General features: G+C 39.4%; 1 protein-coding gene across 3 annotated transcripts in view; it reads right to left on the bottom strand.

The window, feature by feature from the left end:
* rbfox1 (RNA binding fox-1 homolog 1) overlaps positions 1-22,723 on the bottom strand; it is a 225,098-nt gene that overhangs the window by 60,187 nt on the left and 142,188 nt on the right. For all 3 annotated transcript variants that reach the window (XM_050068719.1, XM_050068722.1, XM_050068720.1), the window contains exons 3-5: positions 5,090-5,236; positions 4,850-4,903; positions 237-329 (exon numbers count right to left, since the gene is read on the bottom strand). In XM_050068719.1, the coding sequence (XP_049924676.1) occupies positions 237-329; positions 4,850-4,903; positions 5,090-5,236 (294 nt within the window). The remainder of the gene's footprint in view (positions 1-236; positions 330-4,849; positions 4,904-5,089; positions 5,237-22,723) is intronic.

Below are 22,723 nucleotides of genomic sequence, written 5' to 3'. Positions count from 1 at the left end.
GTAATATTTTGACATTTATTTGTGTTTGGGTCAATGAAACTGTACAAGGAGAGGGAAATGATGAGGCTTAGATGACTTGATAGTTTGATGACATGAGGAAGATGGCAAGGTGGGATGTGGCAGTAGACTGTCAAATGCTCATACACACAAATACACACACACGCACATACAAACACAAAGAGGAAAAAGAGGAAAAGGAGGACAGGAGGAAGGAAGAAGTATTTAAGAACATGCACCTCTATTTTACGGCCTTCTACCACGGTGCCATGTAATTTCTCTCTGGCCCTGTCGGCGTCCACGCTATGCTCGAACGTTACGAACCCAAAACCCTGCATGCAGGACGGAGAGAGGCAAGAACAACATGCACATTATTTTTTACATTTCACACTCAACATTACAGAAAACAATAGCTTGCATCAATAGGAGCACAGTAGATAATACAATTTCAGCTTCTACTTCAGTATCTTATATTAACCAATATACAATAATATTACATGATATAAGTCCGAGGGGGAAAACAAAACAACACACACACAAAAAAAAGTACTCATAAGAGGAAGCTGACTCTTCACATGGCCCTGCCCCCTTAGGTACTGTTACGTTGCTTGTCATGGTGTTTCCTCTCTAGCATGGCACATATTCAGTTGCATTTTAAGGGCTGTATACACTCCAAAATGGACATCTTAATGGGTGTGCCCACAGTTCTATTTATAATGCACTGGATGCCTCCTTAGGCAGTTTTCAAACAGAGGCAGACAAAAGCCAGCTTCTCTTCTTCATCAGTGAACTTTGATTTTGCCATCTGAAATTTAACTTTGCAATGGGTTGGAAATTCAGTTTTTGGCCAACTCCTTTTGAAATTGGAACCCTGCTAATAGGTCTTGGGTATGCACCTGAGTGCTACATAAATGGTAACATGCTAAGAGACTGAGATTAAAGCTGCGTGTTCCAGCCAAACATTGAGTTTGGCTGGGGTTCTTGGAGTGTAGCCAGCTGTTCAGGCAGCCCAGTCACCAGAAGAAAAAACAAAACAAAAACAAAACATAGTTGATATTGTATGTTTCTGCAAAGCATAGATGTGTTGAATTCCCTTGTTTCAGTCATATTACATCAACATTTCTATAGCTACATAGTACATGAGCTCACTTTGTCATCCAGGTGGAGAGGATTTTAGATGGCATGACACCTAGACGAAACACCTGCTTAGCTGCGGACAACAGTTTGAGACCAACAGCAGCCCCAGCCCTTCCTGGCCCTCCTTAGCCAGATTCCACTAGATTGTGCTTGCTTTTTTGTCCTAAATCGAACTGCCATAACAGAATGATCTGGCCAGCATGGACCCAGCGAAACCATAAGTCTCGAGACAGGGCCGTCGCAACCGGACAGGCAAACTAGGCAATTGCCTAGGGCCCCGAGCTGGAAGGGGGCCCCCAGAGATGGCTGACATTGGTCCATATAAATGACAATATGATGGAACCCCTATAGACACTGCAACGACAACATGTTGGAATGCCCCCTAATGGGGCCCCCTACTAGCTGCTGCTTGCGAGTGGCTAAGTAGGGTGACCAGACGTCCCGCAATGTGAGGGACTGCACAGCATTTCTGTCTCTTTTCACGCGTCACGCAAATTGAGACCATGTCCCACATGATTGGTTGCCACCCGCGCTAGCATTGTTGGAGTATTGTAGTACTACAGCTTCAGAGATTCCTTGGCTTTGAAATTTCTACAGGTTTATTAAGGGTTTCAGTCGAGAAGCTGCACCACTTACTAGACTCACCTCCTTTTCAATCCCATTCTCCTGGACCCCTAAGGCAGAGATTGCCTTCAATAACTGTAGCGACCCGTCCCTGTTTGTCCAGTGGGGATAGTGGCACAAAAAGCGGACATTGTTGCTTTTGCTCCTCAAAATCATGTATTTTGAACGAAAACATGATTTTTTTTTCTCCTCGTGTTATCCCATTGGTTTTTGTGCCTAAAGGTAAGCAAATGTTGTCCACAGTGTTGCTGTTGCTGTATACACAACATAATAATGTAAAATGCACATGGAAGCAGAAATGTACAATGCCAACATTTTTTTCTGGCAATTGGGTTGTTTCAGCAACTGGACAGAGCTCCTAAAGTTTGCCAGTACTCTGACATGGCTAAATCTAGGACCAGCTCTGAGGCAGTGGAAGTTCCAGTCCTGAATGGGTGTTTTACACAAATGGCCTGCAACCCCAGAAATTAATTAAGGTGGCCTTGGAATTAATGCAGTGTTACTACTGCAGGTAGACATGCTAATGTTAATGGCTTAAGTTAGAACAGTTGTTTTTTGGTTTCATTACGTAAAAAATGGGACAAAACCATTCATTGTGTTCGAGTTAAAACAGTTATCTAACCTTACACTAAACCTTTTTCATAATCTTAACCTGTTTGGAAATGGCAGTAGTCAAATTCTAGTTTTCTGTCTTTTGTTTTTCTTCCTTTTTTGAATTAATTAGTTAGCTGGTTGACAAATTATCATTATTTCAAATTTAGGACTGACATATGTTTTGGAGTTATTCTCCATGCAAAAGAGTAACTGTTGGGGCACCCTGGTAGCTCACCAGGTAGAGCACATACCATTAACATCAAGTCCAGTGCAATTTAATTACTCAGGAGGAATTATGGAGTCATAATTATAGCCCCCTCTCCTGACCCCAGTCCATGTGCTATGAAGCGAATACAGAGCTGAGCAACATCTTTTTCAGGTTCACATAATGTCTTCTATACAGCTTGGGAACATAGGAACCTAGGTCATGTTCCCATTGTGTGCCAAATAAATCTGGGGAACATAGGACCCTGGGAACATAGGAGGGAGCCCAGTATCACTCTTACTAGAGCCCCACGTTCACTGCTTTGTCATATTCAGAAATGCAAAACTTGACAGGCCTGTCTCCCCTTGCTACGGTTGCTATTCAGTGATTGGACAATCGCTGCTTGGGGGAAGGGTTCGGTAAACGGTCATATGAATTCATGAAGAACATAGATTCATTTAAGTCAGTGAAGTTTTTAATGTGAGCAATGAAAAAAAATGCAATACCGTTTGTATGACATTTTAATTCAAAACTAGTAGTTTTTGGAATTGAAGCCTCCTACTCTTTTCTCCCATTCATTACCTACACTGTACCAATAAACTCAGGTCTTGAGGGTTAATAACATGCCTCAATAATAAACCCTCCATTTTTATAGCAGGGGTTTATGACAGTTGCATACAATATACCTAGACATAAATCATCTACTGCAATATTCCTATACTGCAAGGTAGTACAGCTAATATATTCCACACATGAATCATAAAAGAGTAAATCAAATCTACCAAAATAATGTCACTCTAAAAATCTGAAAGGAATTAAAGGACTTCAAAAGGAACTTCATTTTTGACAGACAATTTTCTAAATAAGTATAAAAGAAGGATTTTGTTTTAAGGAGAGAGTTTTAATGTTGCATTTATCAACAACAACTGTTGTTTGTTTTTTGTTTTTTTGATTATTGTTTTTTGTGTGGGGATTTTTTTAAAGAGTGAATACATACTCAGAGGGGATATGTGGCATTTTTCAACCTGGTCCCTATTTTCCATGTTTCTTTCCAAACATTAGGGGGAACAATCATAGCCTGGTCCAGTAGTGAGCAAGACTGCTGCAGCCGGCAGCCCCTAAACAGGCTGCAATGTAACCACTCCTGGCAGGTGTGCTCTGTCAATTTATATAGACTTAAAGCACTTTTTTTGCCACTGACAGGCTCAGACTAATTTTTATGAGCATCTTACAACACTTCAAAAGGACCCTACAGAGAAATGACATGTTTCTCCATACCTTCCGCTTGTTCTGGTCTGTTTTGCGTCCAAGTCTCGCTAAAGAAGAAGTCTGAAATCTTGTGAGGGGTCAGTTGTTGCAGGAGGAAAACAGTAGACTTGTTAGTGAGAGTTGGATGGAGTGCCGGTAATGGTTTGTTGTGTTGGAGTGCAGAAAGTGTAAATAGGTGCGCTCTTAAGGGTTTTCAATGTCATGGATTTTGACAATGTGAAAAAGTCTGCAAGATTTCAGAATTAGACTTGCACACAAAAGAGACTGGAACAAGCGAAAGGTTCAGAAATACATTTTATTTCTCTATAGGGTCCATTCCATAATCTTGTTAGAAACTCATTATAACAATCTGAGCCTGTAAGTGGCAGAACCAAGCACTTTTAGTGGACAAAAGTGGAATGAATGTACCTGCACCGAGTGGTTATATTGTAGACAGTTTCTCTGCTGCTGGCTGCAATGCTCTCATGCAATATTGGATCAGTCTGAAAAATTGTTGTTCCTATTAGTCACTTAGACACAAAAATATGGTGTTGGAAAATACTGGAGTTACCCTTTAATGAATTTTGAACATCAATAACATCTATAACATCATCAGCGTCAAAGTCATATTTTCCCTCATTAATGTGATTTTTCATTTAGGATATTAATGACAACACATGTAAATTTGTTTAATAACATTAAAATATATGGCTTTTCTTAATAAGTGTTCTTGTCTGTACTTCTAACGGGTTCTAACGGACTTGTGAAAGTCATCAGTTGTGTGTGCAGTCCCACTTTTAATTTAATCGGCTGAGCCTATCTGAGAGGGGGGATGTCAGTAAGAATGTTCTATATAGGTCAACTTTTTATCAAACACAAAGAAGCAGAACCAACTGCGTTCCTTTAATGTAAACTTCTGCGCTGATTGATTCTTCTGGATCAGACAAATCTCAAACACTTAGTACAAGTTTAAAGTTTTTAAAAAATAAAGAAAATATAATAATTCGGAGACATGCCTAGATAAAAAACAGAAACACCATGTACCTTAGAACCACGCTCGTTGAAGATGATTTCCACATCTAAAATTTTGCCAAATTGCTGTAAAGACAAGCAAAACAGGAAATACTCAGTGACTGATCTGTCTTCTGGTCATACATTCAACATAAAATGAATATCCAGCTATTTCACCTTTCTTTTTTTGTAATCTTAATGTCTTGTAAAACATCGACTTGGGGTGTCCCAAATTTCAGAATTTCTGTGTACATCAGATGTTTTTGTACTTACACCGAACATTTGCCTGAGGTCTGGGTCTCTGAATCTGAAGGGGATGTTAGAGACATGGAGTCTCTTGGGTTGGGCCTTGCTGTCTGTGCTTTCAGGTACAGTCTGCGTTGGTGGCTGACTGTCCGTCTGGGCAGCATCATCTGTCTGCTGGAAAACACAGAATACAGGACAAAGAAACAAATGAAAGATGTACAATGGTAATGGCAACTTCCAGCAACTATGAATACAATTTTACAAAACTGTTGACAAGTTTGCTTGATATGTATACAGTATTTTCTGTAAATCTGACATTATCTAAAATATACGTGGAACTTCAGTTGTGCTCAGGTGGTGAGTGACCTTATGCATATCAACTACAAGAACATCCACCAATTGTGTCATTTTGTCTTTAACTTGAAGTTGGCAAGTTTTGATGAAAAACTTGTGAACTTGGGAATTTGTCCTATTATAGATTATTAGTAATGGGCGAAAATGAGTCTGTAACGTATTTTTTTGAATGACTTTTTATTAATGTCCAGTATGTTCTGGGTCAGCCTGTTGAATATATGAGCGCTCATGAATCTGTAACATGTTATAACATGGTGCAGCACTGGCACTGAATGAATGAGAGAAGACTGCATAAATCTGACTGGGGTCGAGACCTTCACCAGCCAATACATGCTTCTCAGATGGTCGTTCTTCGAACTTTGGTGAGTTTGTGAGCTTTAAGATGTAATGTAGAAACAACATAAGCACTAACAAAGATATGTTGTATTTTATCATGTTAAGGCATTTAAACAACAGATTGTTATTAAAGAGCAAAGGGAACAGATCAAAAGAGCAATGGAATATGTTTTGGAATTCATTTTGTAGATTATTCCAACATTTATGAATTCAACATAAGGCTGCAGAGGTAACTGGGACTTGTGCCACTTAGCCCTCAAAGAACGAACTATCGGATTTCTGCAACATCGTTTTGAGCTTACATCGCCTACCTACATACAGGTGGAAAGCTGAATCAATGCCTTTAAATAAATATCTTATCTTTATAAACTCTCTGTAAACTTATACATGAAGACTGGTAATGCTTTGAAAATAAGTTTTTTGGGGCTGGCAGCATTAACCGTCAAATGTGAATGTACTATAACAGCATGTTAAAGAGAAACTGACTCCGTATTTTGCAATAAGGATCAAAACTGGAAAGGCTCAATACATTTACATGTATTAACTTAAAGGAACTAACACTGTAAAAAGAATCAATACATCATCAATACATTTTACAAGCACAGCCTGAAGGACTGACAGAGCTGAGAGAAAATGAGAAACTTTCTTCTACAGCAGCCTGACAAACATTGACGGCTATTTACGTAGCAGTGCCAATTAGGTCAGTTCTCCCACACAGTGCTGAGATCACTTTGTAATGGTACTGACATAATAATTACAGTGACTGGTCATGAGGTGTTGGTATTTTTGTTTTATTATCCGAATATGATATCATAACAGAATTTGTCTATGGCCGTTCAAAATGGGTCTTTATCCAATATTTGTTCTTGAAAGTCAGCTCCCTGACCAACAAAGCAGAAATTGGAAGATTTTTTTGTGATCATTTGTAGAAAAAAATAAATAAAATACAAAATAAAATAAAAATAACATTAATAATTTGTACTGTACGGGGCTCTACAAAATTTTCACCATAGAAACATCAAGCTGCCATTGCAGCACAAATTAAAGCGTCTGGAATTTAGGAGACAAAGCTGGAACTGAAACAAATACTTAAATGATGTTGTCTCTGTTCAGAGATGGCCTGCGGTGGCAGATGTGAATGTGCTCCTTGATCTCTCTCTTGCAGTCCACTGACTGCTGGTTGATGACTTTTGATCTCTTAACAGTGGATGCTATGAAAGGTTTTGGTCTAGTATTCACAGACAGCTGATGTTGTCTATTACTGATTTAGCGGTATGACTACTTTTAGAATTTACACTTGATAAGTTTGGGACACTACCTTCATTCTGAGGCAAAATGTTAATAATAATAATAATAATAATAATAATAATAATAATAATAATGATGATAATGATAATAATAATAAAATGAATCACTCTCATAAGCAGGATGTGGAATTCTTTTTGATACAGGGACCTCTGTCTTCTGCTTTAAATAACACATATGGACAACTTCTTGCTGATAATTTAGAATATTTATTAACAGCTAAATACTTTGTAACTACTTAATAAATGGATTATTAATCATGAATACAAAAATATTCAAACAAGAGAATGCCCGATCTTAAATGATTAAAAGGTGATAGTGATGTAAAGCAGATCATTTAATTTTGAGGAATGTGCAGTGTACATGCTCCATTAATTGCTGCTGTATGAATCCCAAATGGTGGCTCTGACATTTTCACCAGCATCAGGCCAAGCTTATAAACAGTGTAACATGCTCTCCACAGAATGTACCATTTTAATTTTAATCATGCTCTATTACTTAATGAGTAACTTAACACTAAATTCATTTTCTTGAGTTAGTACATTATGTGTACAGTCACTTTATGATTTAGACTGGTCCAAAACAATAGTGTTCTTTGTAATAGCAATTATTTCCCCTTTTCCAGTAGATTTCAAGTCATTCTATGATCTAGATCCCAAGTAATCTTTGGAAAATCTGTGACCTTGTCTTGTACACCCCTGCGGAACAAAACACCATCACATTCAGTCAGTCATTCAGTCTTCTCCTGAACATGTGCAGCGACTTTGCTGCAGCCACCTCTGAACAGTGTACAGCAGTGATCCAGAGTTAATTTTCCTTGTGGTGCAGGGCTAGCAGGAACAGGACAGCACCTCATATTCCCAATGTCACACTACTCCTTATACTGTATACTTTGAAGCACATGCCTCTTCCCTTTCTCTTGTCCTCTTGTCTCTAGTCCTTTGTTCTGTTAGATCAGCATATAAGAAAAGAGTCACCTGGTTGACTGGTGTTCCAGGATTTAGCTAGATATTGGTAAAACAAAGGATATTACTGCTCCTGATTCTTTTGGTAACTGATGTGGCATGGATGTTGTGCAGTTTATTATCCAACATTTGTACAATGGCTAGCAGGATGCTAGTTCAGGAGAAAAAGCCACACAAAAATGTGTGTCTCGATGCTCACTGATGTTTACATGTCAAAACCTCAATCTGGCAAGCTAGCAGAGGTGGCAGGAAGAGAGTTTACAAACTGTTGAGTTGATTTCCTCATCCTGATTAGCAATCTGCAGCCACCCCCCACTGCCATCTGACACCAGCCACAAAAAGCACCATCACCACTTGCAAAATAGACAGAGGGCTATAACTTTAACATTTCTGAGCTCTATTTTATACTTCCTGATAGGGAACTGACTAGAATTACCTCCTCGCAGTTGTTTGCCATCCTGAACCCACCAAGTTGCAGTTACAGATTGTATTCATGTCTGTGAAAACATGGATGCTTCACACACATCTTCCAGCACAGAAGATCTATACAATCAGCACAGTTTCAAGATGGACACCCAAGATTAATGTCGACCAAATTTCTCCCCTTTTGTTCCTGAGTTATGACATTAAGTAATGGCCAGAATAGTGTTTTTGAAGAACATTATGATCTCACAATCAAGTTGACCTTTGACCTTTTGGATATAAAATGTTATCCTTTTATCATTTTCTCCTATTAGATGTTTGTGTGAAATTTTTCTCTTAAAGGGACATTGTGTAACATTTTCAGTTGTTTATTGGCAAAAATTGATGTCTGCATTCATAAATATGTCATCATTGGTGTACTATTACCTCCACCAATAATCTGACTTATTCTCGTAAAAGGAGAATTTCAGATTTGTTTGTACATTGAGCGGGCCATCTTGAAAATACATCTGCCAGCAAGGGACATACAGCCCCGCCTGTGGCGTTTTCGTTGAGAGCCAGGCCAGCGCTGCGTGACTGAGAAGCCGAAGGAGAGGAGCAAGAGGCAATTCGCTACTACCCCTCCTGTGTAGGAGCCTGAATGAATACTCCATGAAGTATCGGATGACATGGTTTCATCAATGTTATCATAGCTTTTTGGTACACAGCGGCTACCGTTGTTTCAATATGAGTTGACAGTGAGGCCCTGGAGTGTGCTATCCATTTGAATCCAATATATGATTTCAACGTTAGATGGGAGAAATTCCTACACACTGTGGCTTTAATAAGCATAATTCTTGAGTTATGGCCAAAAATGTGTTTTGTGATGTCACAATGACCTTGACCTTTGACCTCCAATCACCAAATTGTGATCACTTCATCATAAGGTCAAAGTGGACATTTGTGCCAAATTTGAATAAATTCCTTCAAGGCCTTTCTGAGATTGCCTGTTCATGAGAATGAGACAGCTACAAAGACACAGTGAAATTGACCTTTGACCACCAAAATCTAATTAGTTCATTCTTGAGTCCAAGTGGACATAAATGGTAAATGGTAAATGGTGAATGGTAAATGGTTAATGGATCTGCAATTGTATAGCGCCTTTCTGCTCATCCGACCACTCAAAGCGCTTTTTACACTACGAGTCACATTCACTAATTCACACACACATTCATACAATGGTGGCCAAGGCTACCATACAAGCTCCAATGTGCTCCTCAGTTTTTAACACACTCACACACCAATGGAACAGCCATCGGGAGCAATTTGGGGTTCAGCATTCCCTCAAGGTGTTCTTCAGATACTGCAATCACGAGAATGAGACAGATAAGGTCACAGTGACCATGACCTCTCACCCTTTACCATAAAAATCAAATCCATTCATCCGTGACTCAAAGTGAACATTTGTGCTAAATTAAAAAAAATAAATAAAAAATCACTCATGGCATTCTTAAAGTATTGCATTCACAAGAATTTGACGGATAAGGGCACAGTGACCTTGACCTTTGCCAAAATCTAATCAGTTCATCATTAAGTCCAAGTGGACATTTGTGCCACATTTGAAGAAATCCCTCCAAGGCGTTATTGAGATACCATGTCACAAGAATGGGATGGTCAGACAGACAATCTGAAAACATAATGCCTTTGGCCACAACTTTCATCACTGTGGAGGCATAAAAATCCAGGTATTACATATTATCTCATCGAGAATTCACAGAGACATACTTACATACATAACTCTTATTCTGTGTTGTAACTTGAAAAGAGGGAAAGATCTGAAAGCACACTGTATTCGAACGCGTTTTATTAATATGTAAAGACAGCATGTTTAAGCAAACAAAGCTCAGAGTAAGTTCAGTTAGAAAGACTTTCTTTGTGCTCATCCATTCACAATTCTCTCCCTTTCACTCCCTCTGCTCCCTTTAATCAGCTGACCTGTAGTTGTTCACTCTTTTAGTTATCCAATCAAACGGCCATGATCTCTATCAGCCAATCAGGGTGCTACTTCAAAATTTTACATCTGCTCTCTCTTCTGCTGCTGTCAGCTGTCATTTTTGGCAGAAATGTTGCACCCTCCTCCCCCCTGTTCAGCTCCAGCCATCGTATCCAGAGTCCAGGACAAGCTCAACAAAGGCTCATTCCTCTACTCATCCAGATCATCAGCGCTTCTCCGTCCTCTTCTCATCTCATCTTCACCACCTTTGACAACCACCAGTGTCTAGACCCCGGGGGGTTCCCTATTTGACTACAGATTCATCACCCTCCCTAATTCATACCATCTCCATTGGGTCTAATCACCAAAACATTTCACACTTTCATTCTTATGTGCACATGTTAATAAATATTCCTTCTACTATATAAAAAAAATAGTCTCTCCGGTTGAAATATGGTCTGTTAAATTGCTCTTTAATGTCAGATTAGTTCTCACATTAATAACTCATATTATTGTGAGAACACAGTATCAGACCTCAGGCCACAGATCCTTAGAGCCCATGAATTAGAAAGAAGCTATAAATAGTCTATGGGAGACAAGTCTGAACTGGAAAGAGTTAAATATGCAAACACACAGACATAATAGATGCTCATGCACACATATACTGAGTAGCAGCAGCAGTCTGTTTGTCCTTTAGCTCTCAGTGTGAGTGAGATCAATGGCTGTTAAACACAGGAGGACTTCACAGTTTCCTGTTACACTGAGAGAAAGAGTGTGTGTGTGTGTGTGTGTGTGTGTGTGTGTGTGTGTTCCCAAAGCTGTTGGTGTGTCTCTTTGCTGGCTTCTAATCTATTTATGAACAAGTCTTGTTCATAAATTAATAACCCCGTATAGAGACAGGGAAAAATAATATATTATACAGAACAACACACTCCCATTTTTTACAGGTTTAAGTTAAAGATCTGAGATTTTTTCATGCATGCAATAGATATAATGCGTTTAAAATATCCAGCACTTCTCCTGTTCCAAGATAATTCATCCCCCGGAGCTGTTGCTCAAGACCTAAATGTTTATTTCATGACCATAAGCTGCCGTTTCTGTGAATTTGGCAGTACATCCAACCAGCCTCACAACTGCAGAGCCACAGCACCTCAGGACCAGCAACTTGCACCTGCAAGATTGTCTGAGACCAGACACCCAAACAGCTATTGCAACAAATTGTTTGCACAACTGAAGAATTTCTGCACAAACTGTCAGAAACTGTCTCAGGGAAGTTCATCTTTATGCTCATTGTTCTCACCAGGGTCTTTATCCAACAATAGTTTGTCATCGTAACCGATCTGTGCAGTTGTGAGGTTGGTTAGATGTACTGCGAATGCAGGGAAATGACATTAGAAATGTATTCTAGTAGCAAAATAAACATTCAGTTCATGGGCAACAGCTCTGGTGGAATACCTGCAGTCAGCATGCCAACAGCCGCCCCCTCAAAACTTGCAACATCTGTGGCATCTTGTGGTGATAGAGCTGACAAACTTTTTTTTTTTTTTTTAAATCATGATTAATCACTGGATTTCAATAGCTAATTGCATGTTTAAGATTATTTAATTGTGCATTTAAAAACAGTCCATATTTACAAGGTAATGCAATTTTACCAGTCTATTGATTGGGAATCAAATAAATGCAAAAAAATTTACTTTATGGTCCAGACTTTTAGATTCACTTATTTCAAATCAGTGCTGCAATGCTACAACAGTGTAATCTTGAAATCATAAATTAGAGGTAGGAGACAACGTCAAAATGAGTATTCTGTGAAATACAGTTTTGTTTTTCTGTTTATTTGAAGGGGTTACATTGGATCAGCTGAAAGAGCGCAGTTACTCACTGATGTCCTATGATCCCCGGTTAATGATACAGCATAGAGACAGAGCGCAAGGCGTCATAATCTGAAAGCCACGCCCCCAAAGGAGAAACTTGGCCCGCTTTCCCCTCACACTTCCCCCCTCTGTTTCCAGTCTGCAGAGTTTTCCCTAAGTCCAAATGCCGAAAAAGTTGCTGTGTGGTGGGCTGCACGGCCAATAAAAACCCAGAGCTTAGCTTTTATCAGCTGCCGAGCAGAAAAATGGAACCTTGTAGAAGACAAAAGTGGATACAGGCAATAAAACGTGAGGCTTCAACAGGGAAGAAATTGTGGGATCCTGACACTCGGTATGCCTATGTGTGCAGCAAACACTTTGTCAAACCCTCCAAATGTATTTTATAGAGTAACAGTTAACTGTATTTATGTATGCTAAGCTAAAGCATTGACAGTATGAATGCAACTTCTGTTATAATTGTGCCCAGCGCTCCGCGATTCAAGCAGTCCATTCCAGCGGTCCGCTCTAGCACTTCTATCAATCTACGAGCATGTAGAGGCATGTCTCCAAACAACAATGTGTGCCGGTAGTAGGAGCAGGCTGACGGCTGAGCATGCTGAAATGCTCATCTTCTTAAAAAAGAATCTCCACATCATGTTTTTTCCAAGACGAGCAAGGTAAGGAGAAGGGACACTGAGGTAGGCCGGCAATATTAAGCTTATCAATATACCGTTGCCTCTCTGGTAGGTATAGCGTGCTAAAATAATCCTTTGCCATCTTATTTTTAGCTAATTATTAGCTAGCTAATAATTTTAGCTAGCAAGCCAGCAATTCAGTTGTGGAGACTTGAAGGCGCGACTGCAGAGGCATAATGACAGCAAACGAGCGAAGAAGCGGAGGGGAAAGCGGGCCTCGTTTCCCCTAAGGGGACGTGGCTTTCAGATCATGATGCGTTGCGCTCTGTCTCTATTTACACTTTTCAGGAGTTCCAGTTTAGCCGCTTTCCCTGATTCATACAGCTCCTATTTGCATTAAACTATGGTTCCCCATGACAGTAAGACATATGACTTGTGACAACATGCCAACGTGAAGACGTCTTTTTCATACATCATATACTACTATACGGTAGTGTGTCCATGTTGCTCTCTAGTTACACCTCCAAAACACTAGTCTGAGGTGAGCTTTCTTTGAAGTGTTGTAAAGTTTGACTGATTATAACCATACCTCAAACACACATTTAACATGGCTTAATAGAGACACTTTCAAACACAAGTACACAAATTGGCTTCATTAATACTCATATGCAAGATTCACAGACAAAACACTTGTCTTTTGTTGGCCCACAAATAAAACATGCTAATGTTATTAGCACTAGCCTACGGCATTTTATTTTCTATGAATTAGCCTAGTGGCTAGCAGGGTTGTCTTCTGCACATATGAAACAACAGCAACTTTTACCAAAGGTAAGGCTACAATTTTCAGCTCAATTCAAAAGGTTCACTGACAAATTAATACTGGACACGTACTGGACACGTTTTCCCCAAAAATACAACATGCCATACATTGCCTTAATTACCCTAGTGGCTAGCAGAGTTTTCCTCTACATATATGAAGCCAGGAAAAATCACAAGACTTAAAGTGCAGTTCTCCGGTCAGTTTCCACCCATTTAGCAAGTGCTGTAATTAACCTTTTAGATTTAGTTTAATCCCCAGGCCTGTGGTGATTTGCTCAGTCCAAAATAGTGCTGCATATTTTAGAGTGGCCTTTAATTGTGACCATCCAAAGGCACACCTGTGTAGTAATGATGCTGTTTAATCAGCATCTTGATACCCTTCACCTGTCAGGTGGATGGATTATCTTGGAAAAGAAGTGTTCACTAACAAACATTTTAACAAATTTGTGACCAAAATTTGACATAAATACAGCTATTGAGTACATAAAAAAGTATTAGATCTTTAAGTTAAACCTCTAAAAAGGGAGCAAAAACAAAAGTGCTGTGTTTTGATTTTTGTTCAGTGTGCATAGGCTATAATGCAATCCACACAAAACCTTAAAAGGAATAACAGTTTAATTAAAGTGACACCTCTCTGACACAGTCAAAAAGGTGTTGATTTATTCAATGCAACATGTGTGACATAAATGTGACATTATTTGGGGGGAGGGGTTCTAGTGATGATGTTTCTTAGCTTGAATAATAAATGTACTAAACATTAAGATTTCTAACTTGTCCATGTGTAACATACTATAATCACAACCCTACATGAAAGACAGTGGCTTCCATTCCCTCTATCTCTTACTTTTGCTTATAAACAGTCCCAGGCTTCAAGCTAGCTAAAAATACAGCCTGTGTGTGTGTATGTGTGTGTGTTTTGTGTGGGTGTGTGAGCCTAAAAAGAGGCAGCATAAGGCCAGCAGACTGCAGGTCTTCCATGGAACGCCTAGGTATATACCGGCACATATGGAAAGGAGTGTACACACACAGCAGCGATTGCCATCTGTGCACAGCTCCTCGTTGGTGGCGACATCCGCCTACACTCCCGGTGAAGGAATAAAACAAACAAACAAACAGTGAGACAAAGCATCTCATCTCATCCCTTTTGGCATAAGAAACTGATACGTGAGGCGAGGCCAGGCTGAATATATCATGGTTTTAGACATATTGGTGATATCAAACTGAGGCTAACATCAGGCTCTCAGAGAATAAAAATGACAATAAAACCTGAAGAAACAATGTGAAAAGGCTGTCTGCTGGGACAAAAAAAAACCCCCAAAAACATGCATTTGAAAGTTATTCTCTAGAACCTGTTAAGAAACAGAAGAAATGAAGAAAAACAGAGAGTAAAGCAACAGCAATGAGTCAGAAGCCTCAGAGCTCTAGATGCTGCAATGTTCTTTACATGTACATCATTACAGGTGTGTAGCACCAAATTCTGGGCCCTGTGCATCAGCAGTCTCTGTGGGCCCCCTGCCCATCCTCTCTTGATTCATGTCTCTCTCACACACCTTTTAAATTATTTTTACAAAGTCAGTTTGCTTTCTTCCCCTTTTCTTTTCTTTCATATTTTTATTTTTGGAACACAGATTTCCTTTTGTTGGGGAAAGAAATGACAGTGTACATTGGTGCTCCAGGAGCATACATAGTCATCAACTCGGTTCTAGCTACATTCAGAGATGATCCCTTGTGCAGGGGTGGACTAAACCACCTTGTGCCTTCAAGGGGTGAGAGGGGCCTCAGAAAGCTTCCACTATTGTTTAATACAAAGTTATGTCTTTCAACCGGTTTATTCGGCTAATTTTAATGTAATTGTTGCACTAATTAAATAGGAGAAAAAATGCAAACCAAAACGAGCTTTATATTTTAGGCTTTTTCAGGGCCCTCCTCCTATTGAATTTTTTGTTGTTGATTTGCTAGTTAGCCAAATCAAGCCAACATGGAAGTGCCAAAAACTGTAGTTCTTTGAATGGCCACTTGAGGCTGGAAGCCATAGACTCTCATATTAAATTTCCCAACTGTACAGCACAAATAAACATGTTTACAGCCTGGTATAAAAAGGGTTTTAGTCTCTGTAGCTAATTTACGCCTTCATGGTTTAAATTTTTATATACATTTTATCAAGTTATGCATAATTAAGGGTGAGCCACTTGAGTGACAGGCTGTCTGCTGATAGTGTCCTCTGCTTCTCAGTCAACACCACTCCTTGTTCTTTCACAGCGTCAGCCTCTCGACCAAATATGGTCACTTCTGGCTCCAAAAATACAAGATGGTGATGGCTGAAAGCCAGAACTCAAGGCTTAAAATCCAATGGGTGATGTCAGGGTAGCTAAATCCATTACTTTTACAGTCTATGGACGAAATGCTAGTTTTCTGGTTTGTTAATTATAACATGAGCCTCATACATAGTGGTCTTTTGTTCTGATCTTCAGCTAGAGCTGATTACTGGATTAATACACAAAACGTCTACACAAAATCTATGTCATGGTATTTGACATTCTGTACATGACTACAAATAACATAAGCAAGGTGTAAGCATCAGGTGACGTGTATGCTTGTTATTTTTTGTTGGTGACATGTTATGTTTCTCCTCCAAATATGTGTATACACCCACTGAATATTGGACCACTTGATAATGTCTTCTACACTCTCTGTAACAGCACACAGATCTGGAAGTTGGTCACCATTTGTCAAAGTCACTTTGTTTAGGTAGCATTTGCAATATTTGGTGGTTAATATTGCAAATACCCTAAGCCTGACACGCTATTGCACTCTGCCAAACTTCCATTGTCATATTGCATGTGCATCCTTACGATCATTATCACTGTTTACAAACTGTAAAAGGGGGATGATTATTTGTCATAATTCTAAAAGGCTTCCAGTGCAGGTGATAAACATATCAGTGCCCTGAGGGTGATGCCAGACTTAAGTTCATAGAATCATCTAATTAAAAATGGTTCATCCCATCAGGACCATGAATGTTTTCAGTAAATTTCAATGTAATCTGCCCACTAAATTGTGGGTTTCTTGTGTTTGTCAATGCAATGAGCCTGCAATAGAGCTGGCAGCTCTGTGAGGCAGTACTTAGGTTATCTTCTGGTGATCATGAATGTCCATACCAAACATGGGAAATCATCAAATATTTCAGTCTGAACCAAAATGGTGACTGGCCAAATCCCATTCCTACAGCCTTACCACTAGTGGATGGGCATTTTAACTAACTTCCATATTTTAGTACTTGGGTATTCAAAAAAATATATAGATATAAAAAAAATCTAATCTAATAATAGAAATGTAAATTGGCATATTTTATGTTGCTGCTAGTACATAGGTTACATGCAGCCCTGGAGAAACATCTCCAAGCAGTTCTCAATGGTCAATTCAATGTCTGCCCAGCTAGCATAAGCTAACATAGCAGCAGCTAACATCCGACACACTAAGCCCCTTAAAAGGTCCTAACAAACTCACACCGACACAGAAACAGCTAAACTATTATTAAACCCATTAATAACATTGGTTATGTTAGCCATATGATGCTAACAGTTAGCCCTGTCACTGTGTGAGCAGACTCTCCCCAACTGTCCCTGGCACAAAAATCAAACTCTCAGTAGTCCTCTAGTGTTTTATGATAAATAGAGAGAGAGAAAGCAAGGAGGCGCTGAGCGAATCAATACGAAGTCCTACAATAAACAAACCCATTTTAAATAGTAAATGAAAAATTAAAAAATGGAAAAGTCATGTTCACATGTGGGAGGGTGGGCAAATCGAGTGCTAGAGTACTTATCTCCATATCCAACCACTAGTGGGGCTAAACATGTTTGTTCTTAAGGTGCCATCAGAGTACAATCCAAAAAAAAAAAGCGTCTTTTAGTATCCTGAAAAGCGCTACATAAATTATTATTATTACTACACCTCAGATTGGTTATTCCCCTGTGAAGCATGTACGATTTAAGCAAATTCATGGTAACCTGCCCATGAAAATATCACATATCTCATGAGAAAAGTTGATATTTTGGGTCCAAAATAGAAAGGGCTCATCCTTTCGGAGCATGAACATGGTCAGCAGATTAGCAATTGGCAATCAGTCTATAGTATTTGCTTGTAAGTTGAACGATGCTGATTTATGACAACACGGGGTAAAGATACATTTTGCTAAGGGGAATTTCAGTCTCCAACAAAAAAACAAAAATACTTTCTGATCACTTTTTCCAACCTGATGTCACTCCAATGTCATCAAATACTGGTGCTTGGTCAGTAATTTCTGGCTTCCGACACCAATGAAAAAACCCATTCTTTTACGTTGGCATGATACACGGCCGGTCACCGACTGGTACAGCGCCCGGCGGCATCAAGGGGTAACAATGTAAGTTCAGGAGGCAAAAGTCAAAGCAGAACAGTCGGGACAGGTGGTGGATGGGTCCAACAATTACCAACTTTCACCCGTGAGGCTGGTGTTTGCCTTTCATATGAATGTAAAGCTAAACCTTGTTCTTTTTTTCTAAACCCAACCACCTGCATTCGTTGTAGAAGGAAAAAAAAAAAAAAACGCCAATTTGCGGTGTTGTACCAACATAGTGCATTTATTTTGAAAAAGACTGTGGGCAAACTGTACATTTCCTGTGAAAACAGAAGTGTATTTTGAAAAGAGACAATACACGTAACAGGCTGAAGTTGACATGGTGTCCCAACACACCCAGGGTACCTTGCATGCCATATCTCTACTTGCAAAGTCCACAACCATACATCAATATGTGACAAAGTCAGAATAAGAATGTGTTGCTTTTTCTTGTCTCAGACTTTACCCCACCCATCCCCACTATTTCTCTTTTGTTTTCGACACAATATAAAATACCGAATGTCGGGATGGAAATATACAATGCAGTTTCACATATACATACATTATGTGAGATGATTACAAGTTCATAAAAATCCAGTTTCTCTCTCTCCAACTCAAGCACACGTGGGGCTCACAGTGAGGGGAGAGGAGGTTGACGTTACTGTATAAACACTCCGTCCAGATGAGGTCATTCTTTCTGGATGCATGTGCAGCACCCACACTCACAATGCTGAGAGAGAGAGAGAGAGAGAGAGAGAGAGAGAGAGAGAGAGAGAGAGAGGCAGAGAGATGCCGATATCCGCCTCGGCCACAATACATTATGTAAATAAGTCCATTTACAGGTTTTTAGAATTTGTCATAAGCTTTCTCTGATATCAGGTTAACTTCCTCTAGACTCTTGTAATATAGCAGGCACAGGAGTACTCTATTTTTTTCTCATTACTTTGACAACAAAATGTGCTCAGTGTGCAACATTTTTATAACCAGTCACATTAAAAATCAACCACCACATTCATAACTATCTACAGCACACTATGCAAAATTTTAGATGTTTTTTCTATAAATATATTCATGTCCAAAACTGTTACAGTCGTTGTTATGGAGTCCCAGGAGCAAATAATTTCAATACCAGCCTGATTGCATTTTTCAAATTACAAGAGCTATGAATTTAAAATAAATAAATAAGGGCGGCCATCGCCTCTCGATGTGGAAAGCCTATATACTAACATTCTACATTTAGGTGGTCTTCAGAGTTGTTGTCTTACCTTACGTGTGTTTACCGTTTACCTCTGCCGCCCTTATTTATTTGAGCCAGAATACACTGACGAAGAGCTTCGTGAAATTGAAGAACGGAGGAGGAGAGAGAGAGAGGCGCAACAGGTAGAGGACGACAGAGGAGGAATGGCTGCTGGAAGGCTTTAGCTCTGGAGATTGGTGGTGTACCTGTGAATGCTGTGCCCCAATGCCCACAGAAGAGCAATACCTCTGTTGCAAGGAATGGGACCGGTTGCAGCCTTAGCTAAATGGTAAACAACAAACATGGCACCACACTGGTAAGGTAAGACAACGCGTTTACATGTCGTTTTCTATATGTTCTCTGACATTTATCCTAACGATATGAGGCGGTCTTTGTGGAGAAAAAGCTTGTTTAGTGGACTAACTTTGCACTTGAAAGGATGCCCGTTCAATTACGTTTTAACAGGTCTGACGCTACGGCTGTATCTAGGCTAATGGCTAACATGCTAACTATTATTTCTATGTCACTAGTGACTTGAAACAAATTTAGGACGATAGGAGACGGGTTGAAATAAACCGAAATTTCCCTTTAAGTGGGCTATATCTTAAGTTATTATCAATGTCTTAACAAGCTGAGGGAGGTGAAATAATAATTCAGCACCTGTCGCTGGCTAAAATGACAAATTTACTCAGCCATAGCTACTTAATGATGAATCTGTGAGTTGGCAAAATTGTAAAATTAAACTCTGAAAATCTTGTCTGCATACCTGTATCTTTACAATATATGTATCTTTATCTGCAAACAGATAAAATACAAACATTTTCACCAATCTGACAACTCATCGCTGCAAATACAGCAAACACCACGCAATCAAATACCAAAACCCCCTGCAAGTAGCATTAACCAACAATTGAAACTGTTTGTAGTGGACATTAAAATGTGACCCACATGGTTGGGACACGCTTTGTAATGCCATAGTTTTTGGATTATTAAGTTATATGTAAGATATCCATCAGTGGTGTTGGAAAAAATAGCTAAGTTACTACGAGCAACCACTGACACATTAAGTTAAAAGTCACCAGTTAACACGGTCACTCATTAAATGCAAACTATTAAACATGTTAACTATCACTGGACTGAGGACATGATGAAAAATTCCCAAGTTACAGTAAAACAGAAGTCGAAGTCATGTTTGTATAACAAACCATATTGCATCAAGCTCTGAGATGGGAATATCATGAGTTCAACAGTTTCGTAGTCATAATTATTGGACAAATTGAAATTTTGACCTGTTAGAGCTCCAAGAGGCAAAGTCAGGGGATTACCAAAGTCAGTAGCATTTATCTTCTAGTAACTGTGAATGTCTGAACAAATGTTGCCCTAATCCATTCAGTAGTTGTTGAAATATTTCATTTGATAAGTGGAAGCTTTGACCTGTTGAATGTGCTAGATAAAACCACAGCTAAAACCATGAGGATTTATCTAATGGTGATCATTAATGCCTATACCAAACAGGGGAAATCCTCAAATATCTCAGTCTGTACCAAAATAGTGATTGGCCAAATCCCATTTCTACAGGATATCCAGCATTAGGATTGTTCTTATTATTTACCTGGCAATTCAAATGCTTTGACAAAGTAAACATAATTTATTGTGAAGCAGGCTAACCTTATATCAATTGGTGTAGCATATTGTGACTTCAGTTTTACATTCTCACAGAGAACTGTCTCTGTCAAGAAATGGCCTGCAAAAACCTCAAGGAGGTCACTATTGGACAGTAAATGATGGGAAATGCATGGTGCCGACTTCGCCCAACCCCTATTGAGGGCCAAAATCCTGCAATACAGGATGTCACCAGCAAAGTCACAGAAAGCACTATGAACTCAAAGGGCAAAAGAAACTGACCTTACATTACAAAATAAAATATACATTACAGGTCTAGTGTCCAGGATTTAGTGGGATCTAGTGGTGAGGTTGGAGACTGCAATTAACTTTGTATGAAGATGTAAATGGCTCATTCTAAGGTAACAAAAACACAATAATTATTTTTCAGGAGACAACACACTAAACCAAATTATAAATATTAGATTTCTGCCAATATATCTGCATAAATCTTACACACTTTGAAGGAGCTCTATAATCAGAGCATATCTATGATTCAGAGGTTGTCAGCACACAGCTCTCAACTTGAAGGTGGCTGAGCCAGCAATGAGCAGCTAATGGTGCTAACAGCTTGAACAGCGCTCACAACATCAACAGTGCTGACAGAGCTAATGGTGTTAACTGGGGGGAACCAGAGACTGGGTGTTATATTTCCGTGATGACACTGTCGTGATGTCAGGGGTAACCACCGTAGCAGCGCAGTAAGGAGCGACAGTGTTTGGCTAGCCAGTGGGACATAGGACTCACATGAACTAACAAGCATAAGACAAACTGTCTATCACAACACTGAACAGAGAAGCTCGGATTACAATATGCACAGAGGTAGCATGAATTTATTCTCAGCATTACTCCACTACATCCAATCTGGATCAATCCAATACTTTTAATATTGAGCGGGGGCACGAGTGGCCCCTCCCAATGTGGACTTTGTTGAAATCTCGTCGGCTCAGTCATTTTTCTGATCTTGAAGAGTTTCCATTAAGTTTTTGTGTAAACATAATTGGTGGAAATGGCAAAAAGAAAGAAAAAAGTGATGTAAAAGAAATAGGTGTATGATGCAGTGAAATGCGCCAAAATGACAAATCTATTCTGTGGTGGAAGGCCAAGGTTGCTGTAGCCACTGTTAGCAAGGCCACTGATTACTGTTGGACTGCGCTGATGCTTTCTGTTAATGTGATATAGGACAATCTCCATTTGTTTTGTACTCTTTAGCCTAAATAAAGTCTTGGCTTTGAAATATGAATCTCTTATTAATAAATCCAAACTATAAATACAAATTTGAAGATTGTAAAGGCATCATGAAAAGGTGGCAGTGAGCACATGTCAACAGCACTCAGGTGCTACTTATCGCCACTCTCCCTTTTATATCTTCCTGAAATGATGAATGAAAGGCTTGTAGTAACAAGGCAGTGTCCTGGACATTTGGTTTTCATCTAAAAACAAAGTCTTGGCTTTCAGAAGTTCAAAACCTTGTCCAAAAATCATATGAAATGATGATCTAAGTGTTACTGGAAAAAGAATAGGGGACGTACTGTTTAAACAGGGAAATACTGTTCTGATTTGATATTCTAATGGTACAATCAGTTTATTAAAGGGATAGTGCACCCAAAAATGAAAATTCAGCCATTACTCACCCATATGCTGATGGAGGCCCTGGTGAAGTTTTAGAGTCCTCACGTCCCTTGTGGAGATCGGCGGGGGGAGCGGCTAGCACACCTAATGGCA

This window comes from Epinephelus moara, chromosome 18 (assembly GCF_006386435.1).
Source record: "Epinephelus moara isolate mb chromosome 18, YSFRI_EMoa_1.0, whole genome shotgun sequence".
Taxonomy (NCBI): Eukaryota; Metazoa; Chordata; class Actinopteri; order Perciformes; family Serranidae; genus Epinephelus; species Epinephelus moara.
Note: the sequence above shows the minus strand (reverse complement) of the source record. Positions and strands in the feature narration are given on the sequence as shown.